Consider the following 23,724-nt stretch of genomic DNA (forward strand, 5'->3'; position numbering starts at 1 on the left):
TGGGTATAATAGCGATAATGCAGGTAGAACCAAAAACGGAGTCTCCCCTCCCCCTTCCAACTGCCTTCGCTGTCCATCAATCCTCACTCCAACATTCCAAACCCTTTCTGTGCGATTTCCTCCACAATTTCCACCAGGTACCTGCTGAAGGTTTCAGGAAGGCCCTTTGTAAATCACAAAGCCCTTTAAGAATGAGCCATCATAGTAACATGAACTCGAGATGACTTTTTATTGATATTTTATATTTTTTGTTACAAGGATTAATGAAATGCACTTGGTGTACAACAAATACAATTTTTAAAAATGCAGTGAAAGTCTTCTGACTGCAACAAAATTAGGAACGTTTCTTTTATGAGGGGAGTGAACCGAGGAACTAGAGTTAAGGCAACAAGGTAAGAAGGCTTTGCAATCATTCAATAAGGCAAAAAGGTCTATCCGGTGGCTATGGGGCAGGAATCCTCCTTTTCCAAGTTTCCTTAGTTGCATTTTGGCTAATGAAATGCATCTTATGCTACCTGTGCCAAACCTGGGAAATGGCTGTTTCCAGGATGGGCACGCACCCTGGATGAATGGATTTTTTTTTGCTTTGGTGTCCCTGGAACCCAACTTTGTGTCCCCCCCTTCCCCCCCCTACAAAGGAAGTCTTTGGTACCAGGGGGCGGTGTCAGAAATTGAGGCGAAGGTTCTATTTGTTTCTCGTTCACAATTTGCCAAACAAGCGCGTAGGGGCTGGGCCTCTCCTGGCCGCGTCCTTGGCCGCTCAGGCCGCGTTCTCAAGGATGACCGCGATCCCCTGGCCACCGCCGATGCAAGCCGATCCCACGGCATACTTTCCACCCCGGCGCCTAGAAGAGAAAGCAGTGGAAAAGGTCACGTGGGGGTGCGCCCGGGGCTTCCGTGTTTCCACCCTGCCGAGGAACAGCTTCCCATGGCGGCCTTTGCGGGCATAAGAGTCTCATGTTTACACACAGCTAAGGCTCTTCCTGATTAGAAATCGGGCTCCTTGACCACCCGGACCCACAGGCTGGCTCCAGGGCGGCAGAGCGGAGCTCAGCCTCGGACACTCGGAGAGGCTTCACACCTGAAATGGCTCCGGGAGGGGGAGGGCCGCGCATTCACCCTCCCCCTTGGGCAAGCCTTTGCGGAGCCTGCCAAGATGACCTCATTGGATCCTCACAACTTACTAGTCAGCTCTACTATCATCTCCATTTTACCGGAGGAAACTGGGCCAAGGAGAGGCCCGGGGATTTGCCCGGGGCCACACCGGAACTCGGGGCTTCTCGAGGACAGGCCTGAAAGTGCAGGAAGGAATACAGTGGAGCCGAGTCCTCGGGTCTTTAAGCTCTCCTCTGAGCAGGGCTGCCGAGGACCTTTGGCCCCCATTTTCTCATTCACAAAAAGGGGAGCCCTCTCCCCCGGCTTCCTCCTCAAGAAAACCTCAGTTCAGATTTAGCCTCAGACACTTACTAGCCGTGTGCCTCTGAGCAAGTCACTTAGGCCTGCTGGCCTCCGTTGGAAGGAAATGGCAGACCAGTGGCTCTGCCAAGGGAACCCCAAATGGGGCCACAGAGTCAGCCACGCCTGAAGGCCTCCACAAGGATAGCAGCATTCTATTGCATTTGGAGGTCTGCAAGGATTATCACTTGTTTGGATCCCCACAACCACCCTGAGGGGTGGTTCCCTTGAGTGGCTCCTCTAGGCTGACAGCTAGCCACTCCCAGACTCCATGCCTCTGGGCGGCAAGCATCCAGAGGGACCGGGAATGAGTTCCCCGATTCCCCAGCTAATCCTGTGACTAAATGAAGCGCTAGGACTGGGCACTGCGGTCAGTGAGTGCTGGGCTTAAAAAGAATGACAAAAACAGGGCTCCCGCCTCCAGGAGCTTATGCTCTAATGAGGGAAACAACATACAAACCATGCACGGAGGGAGGGGCAGGGAGGGGGGACTGCCTGGAAAAGGTCTCCCCAAGAAGGTGGGATTTGAGCATCCTGAAGGAGGAGGAGAGGACAGAATGCATCCCAGGCTCCGACAGGGCAAAGGCACGGAGGTGGGAGCGGGAGGATCTTGGGCACGGGTCACCAGATCACAGGATCCTGGAGTCCCGTAACTTTGGGAAATCTTTTTTCCATCATTTTATAAACGACGGGATTGGACGAGATGGCTTCAGAGTGTTTGGGGGCTGCCTGGCCCTAAAGCCCCTGCGGACTCTAGCCCCGGGGTTCTCCCTGCTTTTGTCTCCTTCCAGGCTCGGGCTGGACCGCCAGAAGGTGGAGCTCTTGTGCGTTGGCAGAACTGAGACTGAGGCCTCTCCAATCCCAGTATTCCTTGCTTTCACGCAGGCCCCAGGGCCATCGCTTGGATTCTGGAGCCTCAGCGCCTGGGGCCTTCTGGGCTGAGGGAAACCCAAGCGGCCCCTCCGCATCCCCTGGGAAGACACAATCTAGAGCCCTGAAGGGGGCAGGGCCGGGGCTAGTGGGGGTTAGAGGCACAGAGGCCGGAAGGCGACCACCTACTCCATAATGAGACTGAATGATGCGAGTCTAGACTGCGCGGCCCAGCGTGGAGGGCCCTGACTCCGGAGCTGGAGTTACGCTGGGTCAGGAGGTCTCGCTCTCGGGACGCCTTTGGGGTTTCCCTAGCAAAGGCACCAGGGCGAGAACCCAGGGACTCGGATTGTTTTCAGATGAGGCCGGATGTTCATATCCCAATTCTGACGTTTATTACTTGTATGACCATCACCGAGCCTCAGTTTCCCCATCTGTAAAATGAAGGCGTTGGCCCTGAGGGTCTCCGAGCCAGCTCCAACTCTAGATTTATGACCTTAAATAAGATTATGGAATACGACACCCCGATTTTATCTATTCGGAACCTCCCAATTAGAGGTTGGCCTTAGGACAGCTAACCAATTTGTGAGATGTGGCTGTTTGGATCGCTGTAAGGCTGAAATACCGTAATTTCTCACGAATACCTTAATTCATGAGCCAGATGAGCAGTGATTCGAGTTCCTGAGGCTCCCAATGGGTGGCCCAGCGCAATGGCTCCTCCATTCACATTGGTTTTGCTTGGGTCCAGGCCCAAAGAGTCTTCTACTGCTAGATACTGTGGAGCAAAAGCTTCATTCACCTTCAGGAGAGAGGGTAAAGGCCTTGGTTAGCTCCAGTGATTCACGTTGTTCTAATTCTCTGCAACCCCATTTGGTGTTTACAGAGGATGAAACTGAGGCCAACAGGGTTAAGTGACTTGTCCAGGGTCATATGGCTAAGTAAGTATCTGAAGCTAAATTTGAACTCGGAAAAATGAATCTTCTTTACTTCAGGCCCAGCACTCTATCTACTGTGCCACCTAGCTGCCAGTTTTAATTCACAATTCCCTTTTTTCATTTACTCTCTTATCTTTTGGGTAATTTCGTAGAGTTTTCATATTTGCACTCAGCATGACTTTTGCCTAGGTGTCAGCTTAGACCTCTGCTTCAGAGATGCTCCCAATTAAATATTCCATTTTTAAGTCAGAAGTTTTCTAGCCCTGGTACTGCTTCTAGATAGTAATTGTGGACTTTACAGTTTCCAGACTTTTTGAGGAGATAACACTACAAACAAAAGGCCTCTGAGGGCTCGGCTGGCTAAGAGTCACCACAGTGCCCCGTGCCACAAAAGGCTAATGCTCTCTTGAGCCCCTTTAACGTAAATTCAATGTTCAGAATGGGCCGATTCCGACATCGTATGGAGCCCCTGCATTCCCGGAGGGATGGGCCCAAAGCGGAATGTGCTCCCGAGGCACCAGGAACAGCGAGGGGACCACAAATAGCTCAGGAACTAGGCAAGACCACCCTGGAGCATGAGACTGAGGAGGGGACCCAAAGCGGCCCGTGCGCACTGAGCGCCACAGCCTGCCATCTCGCTTTGGGAGAAGTACAGCTAACCGTCAGGTCACCAAGCTTTAGCAGAATTCTCCGGGCATCTTCGTGCCATAGGCCAGTCCTTATCAAGAATCTTGTGGGCATCTTCCCAAGGTTCTAAGTTGACGTGGGGGCTCTTAGAAGTGCCCAGGCAAGAAGGAATACAAATGAGCACCTGCACTTTCTCAGAGCCGGTACACTGAGCATGAGGCCTGGCAACACGACAGATACTTAATGAGTCAGGCAGCTGGATGGCACAGTGGATAGCACAGTGGGTCTGGAGTCAAGAAGACCTGAGTTTAAAATCTAGCCTCAGACACTTACTAGCTGTGACTCTGGTCAAGTCATTTAATCGCTGTCTGCCTCAGTTTCCCCAACTGTAGAAGGCGGATTATCTCCCAGGGTAGTTGTGAGGATCAAGAGATAATACTTATAAGTTCTTAGCACGCTGTCTGGCACATAGTGGGCATTAGTAAAGCATATTTTCTTCCCTTCTCCATTAATGCTTAACTTGAACCAGATGGATTAATGGCTGTGTGGTCTTAGTAGACAGTTAACCTCTTAAGTGAACTTGGTACAAAGAAGTCTAGGTACTATGCTCGACCCTATCACCTACTGAATGCCCAGGGCTCAATCAACCAATCAATAAATATTTATTAAGTGCCTACTATGTGTCAGGCTCAGTGCTAATTGCTAGGATATAAACAGGTAAAAATGGAGTTACAAAACAGACCAATTATGTTAGCTCTTTGTATTGCCTCACTTCATTTGTAAAATGGTTTTAAACACACTTATTCCTCATCGTACATGTTGGTGCATGGCCTACTAAGTTAAATATAAACTCCTCTAATAATGCAATATTTTAAGGACCTGTAATCTTATTGAAGTGAACATTTTTTCCATCAATACTTGTTGCAACCTCTTTCTAATTTTGCAGACAGTCCACAAGAGACTGCTCTAGCCAAGAAATCCTATATTCTTTCAACCTGGTAATGAGTCTTTATGAATTTATTTTAGACTTCAGGCAACAGAGATGCAGTCAGTCCAGGCCTCCTTTGAGCAGAATGGAAAGTCTTGGACCCACTTTAAAATGTGAGCAGCACTGCTTTGCAAACTTGAAAGTGCCCTGTGTGCAAATACTGCTGTTCAGTCTTTTCCAGCAGTGTCCGACTCTCTGTGACTCCATTTGGGGTTTTCCTGGCTCAGTGGTTTGCCATTTCCTTTTCTGGCTCATTTGACAGAAGCAAACAAGGTTAAGTAACTTGCCCAGGGTCAAACAGCTGGGAAGTCTGTGGGGGCAGAGACTCAGGAAGATGAGTTTTACTGTCTCTAGGCCTCACGCTCCATCTACGCCACCACCTGGCTGCCCTGTAAATACTGACTACTATTATTACTATGAAGAAAGGAAGAATAAAGGGCCCAGTGATGGCCCTATCAGAAAAGGTGGAATACTCACCTCCACCAAATCCATGTCCTTCAGGCTCAGCCCTGCTTTGTTTAGTGCTCCCTTGATGGCAGGAACAGGACCTGTAAGAAATTTTAACAATCTATCGGTGTCTTAAGGGTGCCACAAAAGATCTCCTTTCCCTGAAGAGAGAAGCTAATGCCGAAACAGCAGGGCTAATTTGCTCTAATACAGCTAGGCCGGCTTTGGGTTTCCTAACAACAATTCTAGAATTGCCCCGTATCCTCCTGCACACCATTAACTGAGGCCCTCATGGCCATGAAGCATTTTAAAGCCACCCACGGTGCCGAGTGCAAGGAATACGAAAGTTGAGAAAAGAGCCCCTGCCCACAGGATGCTTGGAGCCCACAGTTAGCCGACATAAATACACATGGAGGAAGGCAGTCTGGGCAAGGTGGGACACGAGCCCCAGGAAGCCAGGCATGGACCAGCCCAGGGCATGTGGAGGAGAGCTAACACTTCAGCAGTGCTTGATCAGGCGCTGGACCAAGGTCTGGCCCGTTTTTAGCTCACTTAATCCCAGAAACAATGCTGGGAAGCAGGGATTGTCATTATCTCCATTTTACAGTTCAGCTAGCTAAAGCAAACAGTTAAGTGACTAGCCCAGGCCAAGCAAGGTTAGAATCTGTCTGGAGCTGAATGCAAATTGAAATCTTCAGACACTAAACCCAGCCTCTAAACTATAATAAATAGTTACGTGACGGCACTGAGGGCGGAGCCAGGGTGGGGCTGGGCAAGGGAAGGCTGGAGGCCAGAACTCTGCTTTGACAGCTCTCTATTGGAGCACGAGAGGAGGGGCGGAGCCTCTCTCATCCACTAGCAGGCCGTCACGGGAGGGAGGGGGAGGCAGTCTGGACCTGAAGTGGGGAAACTGACTGTTCTTTTCTCCCAGTGCTCTTTGCTCTCCAGAATAAATGATGGAATCCGAAGGAGCAGGCCCCACTTTTCTCCTCCTGCCCAGCACGGCCCTTTGGGAAGAGCACCGGCCTTGGGGCGCAAAATTGGGAGTGTCTCCCCATTGGGCTGTGAATTTCTCCAGGGATGGGAGGGGATTGGAGCTAGGCTTATGGCATGGAGAACTGTGCTAGCTACACAGTCACTGCTTAATAATCTACTGATTGCTTGCCTGGCTGGAGTTTAATTCCTGTATTAGGGGGCAGCTTGGGTAGTCAGTGGATTGAGAGCCAGGTCTAGAGACGGGAGGTCCTGAGTTCAAATGTGACCTCAGACACTTCCCAGTTGTATGACTGTGGACAAGTTACTTAATCCCCATGGCCTAGTCCTTACCACTCTTCTGCCTTGGAACCAACACACAGTATTGATTCTAAGAAGGAAGGAAAAGGTTTAAAAATAATAATTATAACTGTATTAATTTGTTAATTATTAATGTTTCCATAATAGAGTGGCCCTAGGGGCCTCCTGCTAAAACAGCAATATTGGTTACTTTATGGGCCGCTAAGTAGAGCAATGGATAGACTCCTTTTCCTCATTTCAAGATTTAGCTGTGTGACCCTGAGAGGTACTTCACTGTTAGCCTCAGTTTCCTCATCTGTAAAGTGAGCTAGAGAAGAAACACTCTAGTATCTTCACCAAGAAAACACTGAATGGGGTCCATGAAGAGTCAACTAGACACGACTGAACACCATCTGATTATATTAAATAACTCACTTCCATCAAAATCAATGGAAGCAAGCAATTCATTTCTAGATAACTTACCAATGCCCATGATAGTGGGGTCACATCCAGATGCAAAGTAGCCCACAATTCTGGCGAGAGGGGTCAAGCTATGCTTTTTAACAGCATCCTCACTAGCTATGATCACTGCCCCAGCTCCGTCACACACTCCCTGGCAAAGAGAAGCAAAATGTGAAGGGGAGATTATGACAATGCAAAGAGATCCAAGGTAATGACAACGTGGGGGGCCAGGGGCAGTGAAAATGAATCCAGAGAGAATGATCCAGCAGGCACCTAGCTGGCTCAATGGATAGAGACCCTGGTCTCAGCCACTTCCCAGCTGTGTGACCCTGGGCGAGTCACTTAATCTCCATTGCCTAACCCTTATTGATCTTCTGCCTTTGAACCAATACACAGTATTGATTCCAAGACAGAAGGTGAGGGTTTTAAAAAAAAAAGGCAATGCATATTTCTATACAATATGCCAAATGAACTGGAAATCAGAACCTACATGGTTTAGAGGTCCCTCCCCTAAGGACCTCAGTAAGTTCTGCCATGTTGCCAGAATCCTAGGATCCCAAACCCAGCACTGGAAGGGCCCTTGCAGATCATCTAGTTCAACCTTTTCATCTTACAGATGAGGAATCGAGGCCTTCAAGGTTACACAGGGAGTAAACATCAGAATCAGAACTTGAACTCAGGTGATCTGACCTCTGAGTTAATGCTGGTGATATTTTCATCAGTCTGTGCTGCCTCCCAAACCTCAAAAAGCTAGAACATTACTCTCAACTAAATAAAATGAAATAATAAGTAACTAAACTATACTCATACCTACAGTAACAAAACCACATTCTCTTTGTACTTAATACCTACCGAAGCATTTCCTGCAGTGACGGTGCCTTGTTTCTTGAAGACTGGAGGGAGTTTGGCCAGGTGTTCCAATGTTGTTTGGGGCCGAGGATGTTCATCCACCTGCATCATCTGTTTTACTTTCTTTACTTTCACTTCAATTGGGGCCATTTCACTATTAAAGTGGCCAGCGTCATTAGCTGAAATGGCAAAATTAATTTTTTGAAGAATAAAAATTTTAAAATATGAAAAAAAATCTCTATAAAGAATTGAACAGAGAAAAGAATAAACAACACAATTTCTAGGCTAACCCTTTCCTCTTCCTCAGCTTAAATCTAAGTTTCTTTTAGTTTGCCTCCATAATAGACTAGTAAGGTATTTAATGTATTAAAAATAACGTTCTTCCCATTTGTTCATATATAGACATATGTGTCTATAAATGATATAAAATATAATATACAATCATATAGACATGTTATATATATTATATATAAGATGCTGGTCTCAAGGTTCTGACACTGCAAGAAAAAGGGAGGGGGAGAGAGAGAGACGCAAGGGGAGATACAAAAGCAGGATCAGACAGGGACTATGCATAAGCCCCATTTATTATGACAAAGAGGCAAACTTTTACAATGAGAGAGTTCTGTTAGGCAATTAGATCCATGCATCAAGATAGAAGTCCATTAGTGAAACAGCTGCCTGCGAGACGACATGAAGATTCTTTGTTTATGGAGGGTTGTACAAGAGGTCTACATCTTTCCCAGAGAGAACGTAAACCTCTCTAGAGCTTACGAGAACACTCCAGAAGAAGCCTTGACCACGTCCCCAGATAAGACACTTGGGCTCACCGTAACAGCTCGGCTTGGTACATGACCTTTGGCCAAGAGCAGCCATGGCTCTGGGAGACTGCTTATGGCTTCTTTTCTGGGTCAGACCCCAACATTTATTCATGGCTCTTTTCTCACTGGGTCAGACCCCAACATCTTTTTGACCCCATCAACAAGATATGATTACACATTTTTCATGATTGCTTATCTATTATATATGTGTTTGTTATATATATGAAACACAAAAATCAAAACCATAATTTTCCTATATAAATATATGTATATGTATTGTGTATACACACACACACACACACACTTCCACATAGTAATAAATGGTTTTTGGCCACTGGAGTCTTTAAACAACAAACCGCCTCATGAGGTTGTGAATCTCCTTTCACTGGAGCTGGCCTCTTGGAATCATTGGGGAGGATGGAGCAGGCGACTTTAAGGTCCACTTGCCACTCTAACTTCTCCAATTTTAAGACTACAACTCACATTTATATAGCACTTTCAGGTTTGCAGAGGACTTTCCTCAAATTTCATGAGGTCAGTAATGTCAATATTTTCCCCATTTAAATGTGGAAAGCTCTGAAAGGTTAAGTGATTCAGCCATGGTCTGGCAAGACTCAAATCCTGAGTTCCTGATTCTACCTCAGGAAAGAGACCTTGCTTCCCTGGAGAGGATATTGGGCAAGATGAAAAAGACACTGGATTTATAATGACAGAACAACTGGGCTCCCGAATCTACTACTTACTACTTGTATTTTCATCCAAACATTTCACAAATGCTTTCTCATTCATGTACTTATTCATTCATACATAAGTAAGTCACTTCACTCTGGGCCTCAGTTTCCACAACTGTAAAATGAAGGGACTGGACAAAATTATCTCTGCCACACTGTCTCTCTATGAAATACAGCCTGGAAACAAACAAAAAATACTGGCCCATTAGAAAAATAAGAATATTACATTTGAAAAAAATTATTTTGCTTCATTCTTTCAAAAAGAATCATATTTGGAACAAATTGGGCAAATATTTATTCAAGGTATATACAGCATGGAGCTCCTCCCCTTTAAGAATTTAAACTATCAGGGGAAGCAAGCTAGCTAACCATGAAATTTAGGTCCCAGTTAAGGCGAGAGGACAGCCTCCCCAACACTGAGCCCCAGCGCCATACTCTGTCACCTTGTAGATGGAATCCCCTAGCCACTCTATTCCCATCAGCTCATAACTCAGCCCTGCTTCCCTACTTGTTTACATCCCAAACCCTCATTCTTATCCACTATTTTTTTCCTGCTGGCAAACATCTTTTTTTAATTCCATAATCATTTGATAAGGACGCTGGACTGCTGTGTGGGGAAAGTATGCTCTGTACGTCCTGAACTGTACTCTGTGACCCTCCTGGAGTCCAGAGATGTGACAATCAGGGATACCAAGCCTTTAGCTAAGAACAAGGATGGCTCATCTGACTCATCAACAGATCTCTCATCTAATCAGCTAAAACAGCCCCAAAGGAGTTGTGACAGAAGACCTCAAATCCCATAACACACAACTTCAAAATAAAAGGGTATCATGAAAAGCATCATTATCAAATAATAATAATATTTTTATTCAAAATGATCAATGTTAGAAATTATAGATGTTAGAAATGTTTTTTTTTTCATCAGTTAAGTTCACTGACCAGCTTTCCACCTCTGTTGTGACTGCAAAGCATATTTGTCACAGGCTTCTCTGCTTATGTTATGTTTTACGGCAAGATTCTCGGCAGTAATGGCCATGGGAATTTGAATATGTTGATCAGTCAGTGCTGTCCATAAAGTGTCTTCCAGCTACCAAAGACATGAGTAAATAAAGAACACATTAAAGCAGGTTTTATAGAAGTCATATGCAGTAATTCATTTAAAGTTAACTCGTTTTCATAGCTTCTAAAATGAAAAAAGTAAGTTGTCTTTGTAAAAGCACATTTACTAGGAGTACTATTTAAATTAAGTTGTCTGATATCCTGGGAAGTAAACATAAATAAATATGTACAAATACGTGGGGGGTACAACTTCTCAGCTTAGAGCTTTGTCAAGATATCCAGTGTTGCCAGTGGGCTATCTTTCTTTTATTTTTTTCAATTACATGTAGTGTTTTCTGACATTTTGTGATGCAGATTCTCTTCCTCCCTCCCCAAGGTGGTCAATAGTCGGATATAGGCTATATCAGTGCTTTCATGCGATATATATGTCCATATTTCCCATGTCATGACAGAAGACACAGATTACACATACAATAAAAAACTCAGGAAGGAAATGCAGTGAAAGATGGGATGCTCTGACCTGCAATCAGATTCCAACAGGTCTTTGCCTGTGGGTAGCATTTTTTTATGAGTCCCTTGGAATTATGCTAGGACCGAATGTTTTGCTGATTATAATTTAGTCCTTCACACCTGATCACCGTAAAATATTTCTGTTACTGGATATACTGGCCTCCTGGTTCTGCTCATTTTGCTTTGCATCATAGAAGTCTTTCCACAACTTGTTCATCATCCTTTGGCTTCTAGTTCTTTCGCCACTATCAAGAGAGCTGCTAAAAATATCTTTGTGCAATGAGGTCCTTCCCCCTATCTCTGGCCTGTGTGGGATACCCAGCGGTGGTACTGGTGGGCCAAAGGGTGTGCACAGTTTTATGGCCCTTTGGGCACCGTTCCAGATTGCTTTTCAGAAAGGTTACGGTGCCAGTGAGCTATAACACAGTGCTTGAAAACACCGTTAAATTTCTTTCTAGTCAATTTAGCAAAGCATAATGATCACTTTGTTACCTTTTTGTCCATCTGGAAAGAAAGAATGTGAAATCCTAGCACTTAAAGTGATCATACGAAGAGAGTATCATTAAGTGCCACAAATCACTATCGTTCTTGGATATGGTGGGTCTGTGGGTCTCCACAGGAAAGGCCAGAACTCACAATAGGCTCACGGCTGGATCATTTATTCGGCTCCCTTATTTCCTCTTACTGACTTCTTTGCCACCTTCTTCCCCTCCCCCTGCCCCCTAACCATTCCTCTTCACACAAAGGCAAAGCAACAAAAGGGCAGTGATGACAAAAATCCAACATGGTGGTCCCAACCTTGAGGTCCGCTCCGAGCCTGGTTCCAAAACGGATGTTCCTGACGCAATAGGGAGCCTGGCTCATGCTTTCTGTGCCCCCGCACAGCACGACTTCAGCATCTTTGGTACAAATTTCCTTAAAAAAAGAGAAGTTTGCCAATGAAGCATTTCTGTTCTCCGTTTCCAATAAGATGGCTTTGACCATTAACAAGGATCCCAACAAAGGCAAGTCAGTGGGATGATGTTTGAAACCCCCTCTCGTTCTGGCTAAGAAGCAACACTAAGTACCAGCTCCAAGGCAGAGGAGCAGTAAGAGCTAAGCAATGGGGGTTAAGTGACTTGCTCAGGGTCACAGACAACTTAGGAACTTGGGCAAGTAAGTCCCTGAACCTGTTTGCCTCAGTTTCCTCATCTGTAAAATGAGCTGGAGAAGGAAATGGCAAACCACTCCAAGTATCTTGGCCAAGAAAACCCAAAATGGAGTCACAAAGAGCTGGACAGAATGGAAAAATGACTTAACAACAACACATTTTTAAAATCAATATGGTTGAACTGGTTCCAAGGCAGAAGAGTGGTGAGGCCTAGGCCATGGGAGTTAAGTGACTTGCCCAGTGTCACACAGCTGAAAAATGTCTGAGGGCAGACTTGAACCCAGGACCTCCCCTCTTCAGAACTGGGCCACCCAAATGCCTCTGGAATGACTTCTAATCATTTAAGTGTCAATTCTGAAGTCTTTGAACTCGCTGCTAATACCATTCACTTATCAAGCACCAGCTATGTGTCGGGCAGCTGGGCTAAGTCCTAGATATACATGATAAAAAAGAAGTAAAAGACAGTCTCAGTCCTCAGGACGCTCTCAATCTAATGTGGATCTACAAAGAAACTCACTGGACACCAGGAAGTAGCAGCATTTCGTGGGTCGCTGGCCATTCTATGCTGCCACGCCCATAAGTCGTTACAAACATGCATGTGGCTCAGGGTAGTAACGTGTTACCGAAGATGAGACAGAGACGGTGTATGAGCCCAAACGTAGACTGGATGCCAGTGGAAAGAGGCCTGGGGGAGGGGACAAGAAATATGATGGGAGCGTGCTTCGCGAGCTCAAGGCTCCTGGACGGCCCGGAAGCCTCACGTCTACGTGTACTGAAAGTTCTCAGAAGAGAAGAAGTCGAGGCGTGCTGGACGTGTGCGTGGACAGGATCAAGCAGCATCACGAGAAATGAAACGGACGCCGAGTGGAAGAGACCAGGAGCATCGAGCTCCCGAGGGGGGGTGCCATTTCCGGGCGGTGCAGAAAGCAAATCCAAGGTCGATGCCAGACTAGAAGAGGAAATCTGGGGGGCTGGGCGGCGGTTTGTCCCTTAAGAGGATGTGAATCCAGGGATGCACTGCGGCTTTAAGCCATGGACTAGCATGGTCTCCAAAGAACCCAAAGGCAAAGGGCAAGGGGCAGGCCCGTACAGAAATAGTGTGACTCAGGGCTGAATCCCTGAAGGTGGGCAGCACCTCTGAAATGATTATCAGAGTTATTGGGAGCACTGAGACATTAAATGATTTTGCCAGAGGCCAAACAGTCCGCATATGTAAGAGCCAAGGCTTGAACCCGGGTCTTCAAGGCTTCAAGAGTAGCTATCTGGGGGCAGCTGGGTAGCTCAGTGGATGGAGAGCCAGGCCTAGAGCTAGGAGGCCCTGAGTTCAAATCTGGCCTCAAACACTTCCCAGCTGTGTGACTCTGGGCAAATCACTTGACCCCCCATGGCCTAACCCCTTAGCACTCTTCTGCCTTGGAGCCAATGCACAGTATATATAACTCCAAGATAGACAGTGAGGGTTTAAACAAAAAAAGAAAAAAGAAGAGTAGCTATCTGCCACTCTCCCTGGCTGCCTCTCTGAGGAAGCTGGGAAGAGCTCTATGAACCTATGAATGTATATATGTATAATGAGTATGAACACACTAGTCTCTAAAAGTGATCTTGAGATTCTATTCTCTCCTTTCTCTTTCCCGTATTCTTTGTGAGAAAACCCTGTGTTACCAAGGAATAAAAGCAAATAATACAATTATGAAGTTACTGATTTTACATAGATGCACATAAAGAGTTTCTGAGAGTGGCCACTGTGTAAAAATAAGCACGGAAACACTAAGTGCCACATCAATAATTGGCTTATGAAAGCCTTGTGTGTTGATGTATCGATTCTAAGACAGAAGAGTGGCAAGAGCTAGGCAATGGGAGTTAAGTGACATGCCCAGGGTCACCCACCTAGGAAATGTCTGGGGCCTGATTTGAACCCATGTCCTGGCATTCAACCCACTAAGTCATCTTGCTGCTCCCTTTAGAAGGTGTTTTTTCCCCCTCTTAGCCTGGGATGAAGGACAAACAAAAGGGTGCATAGTGGCTTTGCCACCTACTACTGGTGTAAGACCCTGGGCAAACCAAACAACCTCTGAGCCTCAGTTTCCTCATCTGTAAAAAGTGGGGAAGTTAATCTGCTTGCTCTTTCCAGGGTTCTGTTCCCAGCTCAGAATCCTAGGACTTTCCTCCTATTTGCTGACTCAGCATTGCATTTAGCCTAAAATAAAATATTCCATCACCTTTAATTTTGCTGTCCCGATAAGCTGCTTTAGCATTAAACTCATACTCTAATGTCTCTTTTATCTCCTCCTACTTTTCTTCTAATTTAGTTTTTCCTCTCCCCTTCTCCTCTCTCACTCTTTGAGAAAGCAAGCAATTTGATACCCATTATACATGTGTAATCTTTTTGAAATTTTTGAATATTCATTTTCTTTTTCCTCCTACTTTTCAAAATCATTTGTTATTAACAGAGCAGGTTTTCTTTATAATTCCCTCAATTTGGGAGTCATTCCTCTTTCCTCCACCTCTATTCATTTTTCAGAAATAAGTCATAAAAATGCATTAGTTGTTTGCTCCCTTACAAACTCTTTCTTTCCCTCAAATCTTTCTATATTTATGATCCCCCCTCAGGAAATATAGACGGTGGTCTTACAGATGAAGCTGACTGCCTGAGGAGATTTGGGTAGATTTAGCAACAATAGCTAGCGTTTTCAGTTCAGTTATTTTTTTTCAGCTGTGTCCAACTCTGTGATAGCCATTTGGGGTTCCTTGGCAAAGATACTGGAATAGTTTTCCATTTCCTTCTCCAGCTCATTTTACAGATGAGGAAACTGAGGCAAACAGGGTTAAATGAGTGTCAGAGGCCATATTTGAACTCAGCTTCCTGAATGAACTATGGTGCCACCTGGCTTCCCAGAGCCGCACTTTAAGAGAATGATCTCATTTTATCCTCACCAGCCTTGGGAGTCGGGGATCCCCCTTTGACAATGAGCAGAAGGAGGTTCAGGGACTTGCCCAGGATCAGAGGAATAGGCAGTGTCAGAGAGCACCACGGAACCTACCTGCCTTTAGTTTGGACTTCTGAGCACAATAAAAAAGTAGAAGCCGGCGTGTTAGATTTATTGAGGAGACGGCTTTCTCCCCCTCCACCCAAAGCTCTGAGGTGGCTCTTCCCTTCCACAAACTCAAACCCCAAATATTTCCATACCTGACATCCACTGACGATGGACTGGAAGCCGGAGCCACAGAGTCTGTTAAGAGTCAGAGCTGGGATGGCCTGAGGGACTCCCACACGCAAACCGACATGCCTCGCCAGGTAGGCAGCATCTGCAGAGCTCTGAAAGGGGGGGGGAGGAAAAATGAATCTGTCTTCCGCAAAGTGAGAGAGAGGGGAAACAATGACGTAGCCTGTGCTGACAGTGTCACTACAAAGCGTCACACGCGCAAGGGACCCCTCGCTTTACACCAGCAATTCGTCTGTCCCTGAAAAGTTGTCCCTAAAGGGAAATTTCATGTCAATACATTTCAAAACCTACTAAAGAAAACTTGCTAAAAGAAAGGGTTAAGACTAGGACGTCTCTCTGGTCTATTCAGCTTTTATTTTCTTTAGTTCTTTAGTTCTGAGAACACGGTCATAAAAAATAAAGACTTTATTTTACAAAATTAAAATTTTATTTAAAATAAACATCATCCTTAATGTTAAAGACCAATATCGTTAACACCACTCAAAGAGGCCATGATGGCAAGGTACGCATGGCATTTGTGTCTTTTACACTGAAACTACACTGAGATCTGAAAATGTATGGCCAAACATTTTCATTTTATTGATTTATTTTTAAAAATTTTACCATGAAAACTTGATTCTTGTTGTCTTCCTCCCTTCTTCCCTCCTCCATCTTGGAGTTAACAAGCAATTTCACTGAGTTATACATATATCATCACTCAAATCCTATTTCCATATTATTCATTTTTGTAAAAGAATAATCTTTTAAAACTAAAACCCTAAATCATATGCCAACATAAACAAGAAATACTTTCATTTTAAATGATTGCACATAATGAATGAGGAATAAAAACCCAGGGCAGCGTGAAGGGAATGTATGATGGGACCTCTTCTTTTAAGGGGGGGGGGCAAATTTGAATTCACACCTTACCTAAAATTCCTTAAGAAGGTAAATAAAACTAAGAACCACAGATAAATTCTCACCACTCAAAAGAGCTCGTGAGAAAATGATGAGTCAGCTGTGTAACTTGCATAACATATTTATAAAGGGCAAGACAAGGATTTTTAAAAGGGCTGATTCACAAAGGAAGGAAAAATCCTTTCAAATTCGAATCATGTATTCTTTCACATTTGCAAGCAGAAGATGATATGCTATTTGGAAATCAGTAAAGAGTTTAGAATAGTGTTTCACAATCATAGTAGACTCTTTAGAAAAAAATCTTAGTGATATCTTTTATTTTTAGAACACCTCCATTTATCAAAGTATCTTTCTCTCCTTCCTGAAAGCTATCCCTTTTAACAAAGATTAAAAAGAACAAACCCTGCTGCACTCTGAAAACATAGTTAAGGAAAATTAACCAACACAATCAACCAAATTGGACAATGTGTTCCATACCCATAATCCACCCCCCTGTGAGAAACAAGGGAATATGTTCTCATATCTTGGGCCAAAACTTGGTCATTATAATTGCATGGCATCCAGTTCTGATTTTTTGGCGATATTTCCATTTAAATTGTCATAGTTATATATATGTTTTCCTGGTCTACTCATTTCACTTTTATTTATTTAGTTTTATCTTTATTTTATTTTAATAACATATTTACACATAAGTTTTCCAAAGTCATATATATGATTCATGTTGTCTCCCTTCTTCCCTCCCCACTCCCAGAGTTGAGAAGCAGTTCAATTTCGGTTGTACATGAATTATCATGCAAAACATATTTCCATATTATTCATTTTTGTAACTGAATTCTACTCATTTAATTTTATACCAGTACATATAAGTCTTCTCATGCTTCTTTGAATGCTTTACCAGGTAGGCATCATTTCCTAAAGTGCAATAATATTTCATATCATCCATGTACCACCATTTTCTTTTACATTCTCTAAAAACTGAGCATTTATTTCATTTTAGGTTCTTTCCTATTGCCAAAAAAAATGTGTTGCTATAAGTATTTTGGGGGCCTTCCTTTTTATCTTTAACCTCTTTAGGGTATAGAGCTGTCAGTGGGTCAAAACATATGTACAGGTTAATTATTTTCTTGGAATAATTCCAAATTGCATTTCAAAATGGATGGACTGATTTACTGTTCTACTAAAAGTATTTTAGGTATGTAAGTACTTGAAATAGACATGTCTTTCCACAACTCATCCAACAATATTTTGATCTCTTATCATCACTGCCAATTTAATAGGTATGAAGTAGAACCCTGCAGTTGTTTTGATTTATTTTTGCATTTATCTTATTACTAGGGATTTATAGCAAACTTTTGTATGCTTGCTAATAGTCTGCATTTCTTTTGAACACAGGTGAAAGGCAGCAAACAAACGGCAGAAAACCATTTTTGATGGATAATTTTCACCCAGAGAGACATTTTTCACCATCAATAAAAGAAGGGCAAAAACCCCATGATAATCTTTTATAGAAAGTCAGTTTGCTGATTCTAACAAATCCTTGGAACTAGTAATTAGTTGGCTGATACTTTTATTGATATCTCCCACCTAAACAATTTAGGGAAAAGCAATAAGAAAGGCAGAGAAGGATACGGCTTGAAAAGCCCTCTGAAAATCCACAGAAGATAGCAAATGGGAAGTTTTCCATGGACCCTAATTCAGAGGGAATGATGGAACCGAAGGGATTAAAGACTGAAGATCCAAAGGACATGAAATCCAGCTGGTATGGAAACCAAGGCAACTGTTTTAATGGCCTGCCAACATCAGACTAGTTTTATAGTCCTGCTATCGGCAATCAACAACTACCTGTGTTAAATGCGAACTGTTCTACTTGGAGCAAGGTGAAAGCTTTTGAAGAATTCTTTATATTTTTCTATGCTCTGTAGAAGCAAAACACTAACTAGGTAGGCTGGAAAAATGATCCTAGGAAACAGAAAATCAAGGAAATGAAATAGAAAAAAAAAGTGTGGTAATAGGTTGGTAGAAAAATGTGCCAAGGTAGAGAAACAGAGGGTGAAGAAATGGACTTTGGACTTGAAATGGATGCTGCTGAATCATTGTGCAATCATATGACTCTTTGTGGCTCCATCTGGAGTTTTCTTTGCAGACCAGAGTGGTTTGCCATTTCTTTCTCCAACTCATTTTAGAGATGAGGAAACTGAGGCCAACAGGATTAAATGACTTGCTCAGGGTCACCATGTTAGTAAGTGTCCAGGGCCAGATCTGAACTCTGGGGGATGAATCTTCCTGCCTCCAAGCAAGGGTTTGGGCTGAGTGACCATCCCAGAAGGACAGGGTAGACTCTTACAGCTAGAGACCCTAAAGTAAAACTCTATTAGATTGTTTGCACTGCTGTAACCTGGGTGTGAACTGGGTTAAAAGTGGAGAGTGAGTATTTAAATTTTCCAATGATATTTCATTAGATTTTATCTTAAAATTAACAATAAAAAATAAAAATAATTTTTAAAAGGTTTTTCACTTGTGCAGTGTTTGTGTCACCTTTTGACTTAATTTTAGTTATTCATTATCCAAAGCATAAATCCTTTTTCTGTGCTTTGGAGAAGTTGGAGAGGTCTGAAAAAACCCCCCAATGAATCTGCCATCTTTCCATGCATGTGATTTAGTTCTTATAAGTCATCTTTGTTTGAAAATGAGAACATTTCCACATTCTATTTTAGACTTTACTCTTTAAATATTTTGTTTCACCACAAAGGAAGATAATAAAATCAGATCTGGACGAGATATTAGATGATTATCTAGTCCAAACCACTTAAGGCACAAAGGGATTACATACATATCCAAATACAGCTAGCTAATGACAGAGGGCATTTGAACTCAGAACTCCTGACCTTGATCCATTTTTTCATTAGAAATAAAACCAGGTTACTTTTGCTTAGAATTCCTCACAGATAACTTGGAAATATATAAATGGATATATAACACTGACCTTTTACAAAGATCCAAGCTAGTCTGGGGAAGGCAGAGAAAGCACTTGTTTGAGACCAGTGGTTCTTAAACTTTCTGGCCTCAGTATGTCTTTATAACACTTAAAAGTTACTGAAGATTCCCCTTCCTCCCAAGGGCTTTTGTTTCTTTGGGTTATTATAGCTATTGAATTTACAACATTGCGAATTAAAACTGACAAATTTAAAAAGAATTATTTCAAGGTAAACTTTATTAGGACAAAATAACAGGAAAAACACAAATGCAATGAATAGGAGAAATGGCTGAATAGATTGTTATAGTTGAATGTAATGGATTGTATCGTGTTGTTGAAATGACAAATATTGGAAATATAAAGAAAAGAAGGGCACTATATAAAGAGATGAAAAGAGAATAAGAATGATACATATCATCTGGCCTCAGACACTTCCCAGCTGTGTGACCCTGGGCAAGTCACTTGACTCCCATTGCCTAGCCCTTACCACTCTTCTGCCTTGGAGCCAATACACAGTATTGACTCCAAGATGGAAGGTAAGGGTTTAAAAAAAATTATTAAAAAAGAGTGATACATACCATAATTACATTTTTTAAAAAGCCACAAAATTAAGAGAAAAAATATCCAAGTAAAAAAAATTCAAAGGGGACTCAAAAGCAGATGTTTATATTAGCATACATATGCAATTTACAGATTTTCAAACAAATTGTAAACAATGTAAAGCTTGTTTTTTTACATAATATTGTTTATGCATTTGTTTAAATTTTTTGTTGTTGGTAGTTTCTAAGCATATAATAAAAAAGACAACAATAAATTCCTTATATGTTAACATAGATAATATATCTTAGATGAAAAATATGTTTTTCAAAAACAAAAAAATTGAGAGTAGTGGCATTGCTTTCTATATTTTCACTAGTCTCTTTTATGTCTGGCCTGATGGAAGATAATGGGATTCTTGTATCTGCTTCTGCATTCAATCTTTTGCAATTTTTTTTGGTTAAAGTATATGAAGGGATCTGTTCACATAGATACACAATTATAAAAAGGAGGACTATTTTAATAGGCAAAGTCTTAGTACAAAAGTTTTAACCTTGGAGACCCTCTGAAAGGGTTTTGAGAACTACTGTACTAGAATTAATAGTATCAAGAATCCCTAGGGATGAACAATAAGGCAATAAGGAGAAATATTTAAACTCTGATAATGACAGGCCTTGCACGTAGCAATAGAAATAAGAAAAAGAAAAGAAAAAAGAAGGAAACGAGTTTCTCTGGGATTCAGGAAGATCACAGCTGATGTTCTGCTTCTGACACGTTTTTACTGAGTGATGGAGGTACGTCCATCTCTCAGTGCCTCTAAGACTCTAAACTGCTATTCTGAACCAGCTTGTGAACTTCTCTGCTCACCACCACCACCTTCCTCCTAATCCCAATCTTTCAATTTCAGGCTTTATGTCTAATTTATTATTAATGAAGCAATTGCTGAGTAATATCTCAGATAATTAATCTTGGCTTGCTCGCTCCTGACAACTACTATCCCAATCCTTCCATCTCAGGGCCTAGATTTAAGTAATTCTACATTAAGCAGTTCTTGAGTATCTAAATAATAATCCAGATAATCAGATAGCCATTTGCCCCTGACAATTAAACCCAAGACAGAGCATGAATGAACAGGGATGACGACAGAGCAAAGTTGGCACCTCTTTTTGGTGTCAAGTTTTAAAACTTGAAATGCTCCCAGAGAATGAATGTGAGGGTAGAAAACTCAATGGCAGAAGGATTCAAGTTCTCCAAAAGTAAGGGCTAATATTCCAACTTTCTTAAATTCATCCCAAACCCTATTTGGGTCATAGAATCAAAAGTACCAAAAAATAAATGAAAAAGAAAAGGCTGGAGGAATAGAAATATCAAAATGTGATCAATGATACATGTAAAAGCCAATGGAATTGCTTATTGGCTATGGGAGGAGGGCAGAGGAGGGGAGGGAAAGAACATGATTCATGTAACCATGGAAACATATTCTAAATCAATTAATTAAATAAATAAACTTAAAAAAAAAAGAAATACCAAGATGATTTTCATGAAAACAATTTGCCTTCCAGAGGGAGCTCAACTTCAAAAGAAAAAGCCATAGATGTCATACTAAAAAAAAGAAAGTAGCAATTCTACTGGCTCTTCAAATGGATTGTCTTCAAACTATAGTTTTTTAGCAGGCTTTACCTTCCTTCAAATATTTACTAAGTACTCCTTGGTGTTTATTTTTTTTTAACCCTTACCTTCCATCTTAGAATCAATTCAGTATATTGATTCCAAGGCAGAGTAGTGATAAGGGCTAGGTAATGAGGGTTAAGTGATTTGCCCAGGTTCCTACAGCTAAGAAGCTGAGTAATCTTTGTATATACATCTCCACCCTCTGTACCTATAAGGAACACAGAGAGGTATGACCACTTTTTTTTTCTCCATTTGGTATATACAAATTAATCCTAATATAAGGTTAAGCAAAATACAAATTAGGAAGGCAGAAAGTTTTTAAAAACACATTCCAAACTAAATATTTGTAGACTACATCTATTCTAGATTAGGAACAGAGCAGCATTGCTTCTTCTTAAAAATCAACATCTTGATGTATTCAAGCTATTATCAGAGCTACAGTACATTTCAAATTTCAAAGCCCTTTCATTACTATTCCCTCATGCAGAGAAATGTGATCCATAGAAGGAAGAGTTATCTTTAGAAAGCAGGATGAGCACACTTCTCCTCTGCCTTACTAACCTGCATGACATTGCCCACGATCACACTGTCAACAATTTCTGGAGGAACTTTGCCAGCAGACAGGGCAGCCTTTGCAGCCAGTTCAGTTAGGTCAGTGGCAGAGAAATCCTTCAGTAAACCTCCAAAGGCTCCAAAGGGTGTCCTCTTGGCAGCAACTATATACACACCTAGAAACATCAAGAGAAAATGATTAACGACTTTAGCAATGACCTTTCACCTGTATTTCAGTCATCTTGATCTCCACATCAAGAGTGACTTTTCACCTGGTTACCTCACCTCTATATAGCCAGATCTCTAAAGTGAATCAACCATTGTTCTGTTCTCCATGTCCTATGTTTTTTTTAAATTTTATTATTGCTTTTCTTTTCTTTTGATTAGAATATTTGATTTTTTCCCCTTTTCTCATTTCTTGTACTTAAGGTACATACAATCAATATTATTTTTTATTCTGCAGTAACATAAGTTTAAAATATATATATTTGCAATAATATTAATGCATACCCCCAAAGCTTTAGACGATGGAAACTTGCCATTTATTGATAAATGTTATGGGACTGTGATTAATGTTTGTGTCTGATTCTAGGAAATGGGATCATAAAAGGACTTTATCTATACAGTGCCACAGAAGCACAGACTTAACCTGAATAGTGCCCAAAAGAGCACACAGGTCAAAAAAAAAAAAAGAAACCAATCCAGGTAGGATTGAGGAATTTCTAAGCCAATACAAAAGAACTTGAACCTAGTGTGAGACTCAAGGTTGCAATGCTTGACATATGTTAAGACCTAGGACTCCTTATATCCACACTCTTTGTGAAACACTCACAGACAAGTACCAAAGTTTGGCTATCATCCTGGCTCCCCCTATCCCTGAGAATGACAAAAAATAAGACCAGGGAATGGTCGACACTTCCCTATCACACACACAAAAATCTAGTCCTTTTTCTCTCTTATAGTATGGCAATTTCCTGTAGTCTTGGCTGCATATGGGTAAGTGAAATATTACTGTATTTTGTCCTACAGACTTGTGGGATAGAAATTACTTTAATTGGACCTTAATATAAGGGCCTATTATGAATTTATTCTTGTTTACTCAAAATTTTATATCCATAATTTTGATATTTTGATTCTGATTTTGAATTTTTTCTTTCTCCCAAAAGTTTAACTTTCTTCCATTTTTTTCTTTATGTTTTTGAGATTTTTTCCTCTTCTTTTGATAATTGACTCATACACACCCATAACTCAACCATGCATCCTGAGCTGAACTGGGTGTTTCTCAACACCCCCTTTCGGGGGATGGGTTGTATTTTCATAAAAATTCAAGATTTAAAAATTTTGTTTGAGAAAGATCTTCAAGGAAAGAAGCTTGCTAACTCCTAAAATCCAGCGAATGAACTGTTTGCAGAAAGACACCTGCAAAACCTACACCACATCAAGAAGATCCAGAATGAACTTTGGGTGTGGTTGATTGAACTGAAGAAGGTTGATTGAACATTTATTTTGAATCTATACTCTTATGCCAAAAGGGGACTGCCCCCTAATTGTTTTTTTGTCAATGTGTCCAGCAAAACATTGGTTTTGCTTTCTCTCTTTTCTATTCCCCTCTTCTAACTATTGTAGTTTCCTCTTAGAAGGTGAAATTTTGTATGCACCTGTAGTTAGAAGATTTAGAGCAGGGGTCCCCAAACTA

At 42.1% G+C, this 23,724-nt stretch overlaps 1 protein-coding gene across 1 annotated transcript in view; it reads right to left on the minus strand.

The window, feature by feature from the left end:
* Positions 1-205: 205 nt before the first annotated feature.
* ACAA2 (acetyl-CoA acyltransferase 2) overlaps positions 206-23,724 on the minus strand; it is a 33,471-nt gene continuing 9,952 nt past the window's right edge. The window contains exons 2-10 of the mRNA XM_007486666.3: positions 22,038-22,204; positions 15,361-15,489; positions 11,822-11,938; positions 10,394-10,541; positions 7,909-8,084; positions 7,078-7,207; positions 5,353-5,423; positions 2,970-3,124; positions 206-845 (exon numbers count right to left, since the gene is read on the minus strand). Of these exons, the coding sequence (XP_007486728.1) occupies positions 761-845; positions 2,970-3,124; positions 5,353-5,423; positions 7,078-7,207; positions 7,909-8,084; positions 10,394-10,541; positions 11,822-11,938; positions 15,361-15,489; positions 22,038-22,204 (1,178 nt within the window). The 3' untranslated portion in view covers positions 206-760. The remainder of the gene's footprint in view (positions 846-2,969; positions 3,125-5,352; positions 5,424-7,077; positions 7,208-7,908; positions 8,085-10,393; positions 10,542-11,821; positions 11,939-15,360; positions 15,490-22,037; positions 22,205-23,724) is intronic.

Source organism: Monodelphis domestica, chromosome 3 (genome assembly GCF_027887165.1).
Source record: "Monodelphis domestica isolate mMonDom1 chromosome 3, mMonDom1.pri, whole genome shotgun sequence".
Classification (NCBI taxonomy): domain Eukaryota; kingdom Metazoa; phylum Chordata; class Mammalia; order Didelphimorphia; family Didelphidae; genus Monodelphis; species Monodelphis domestica.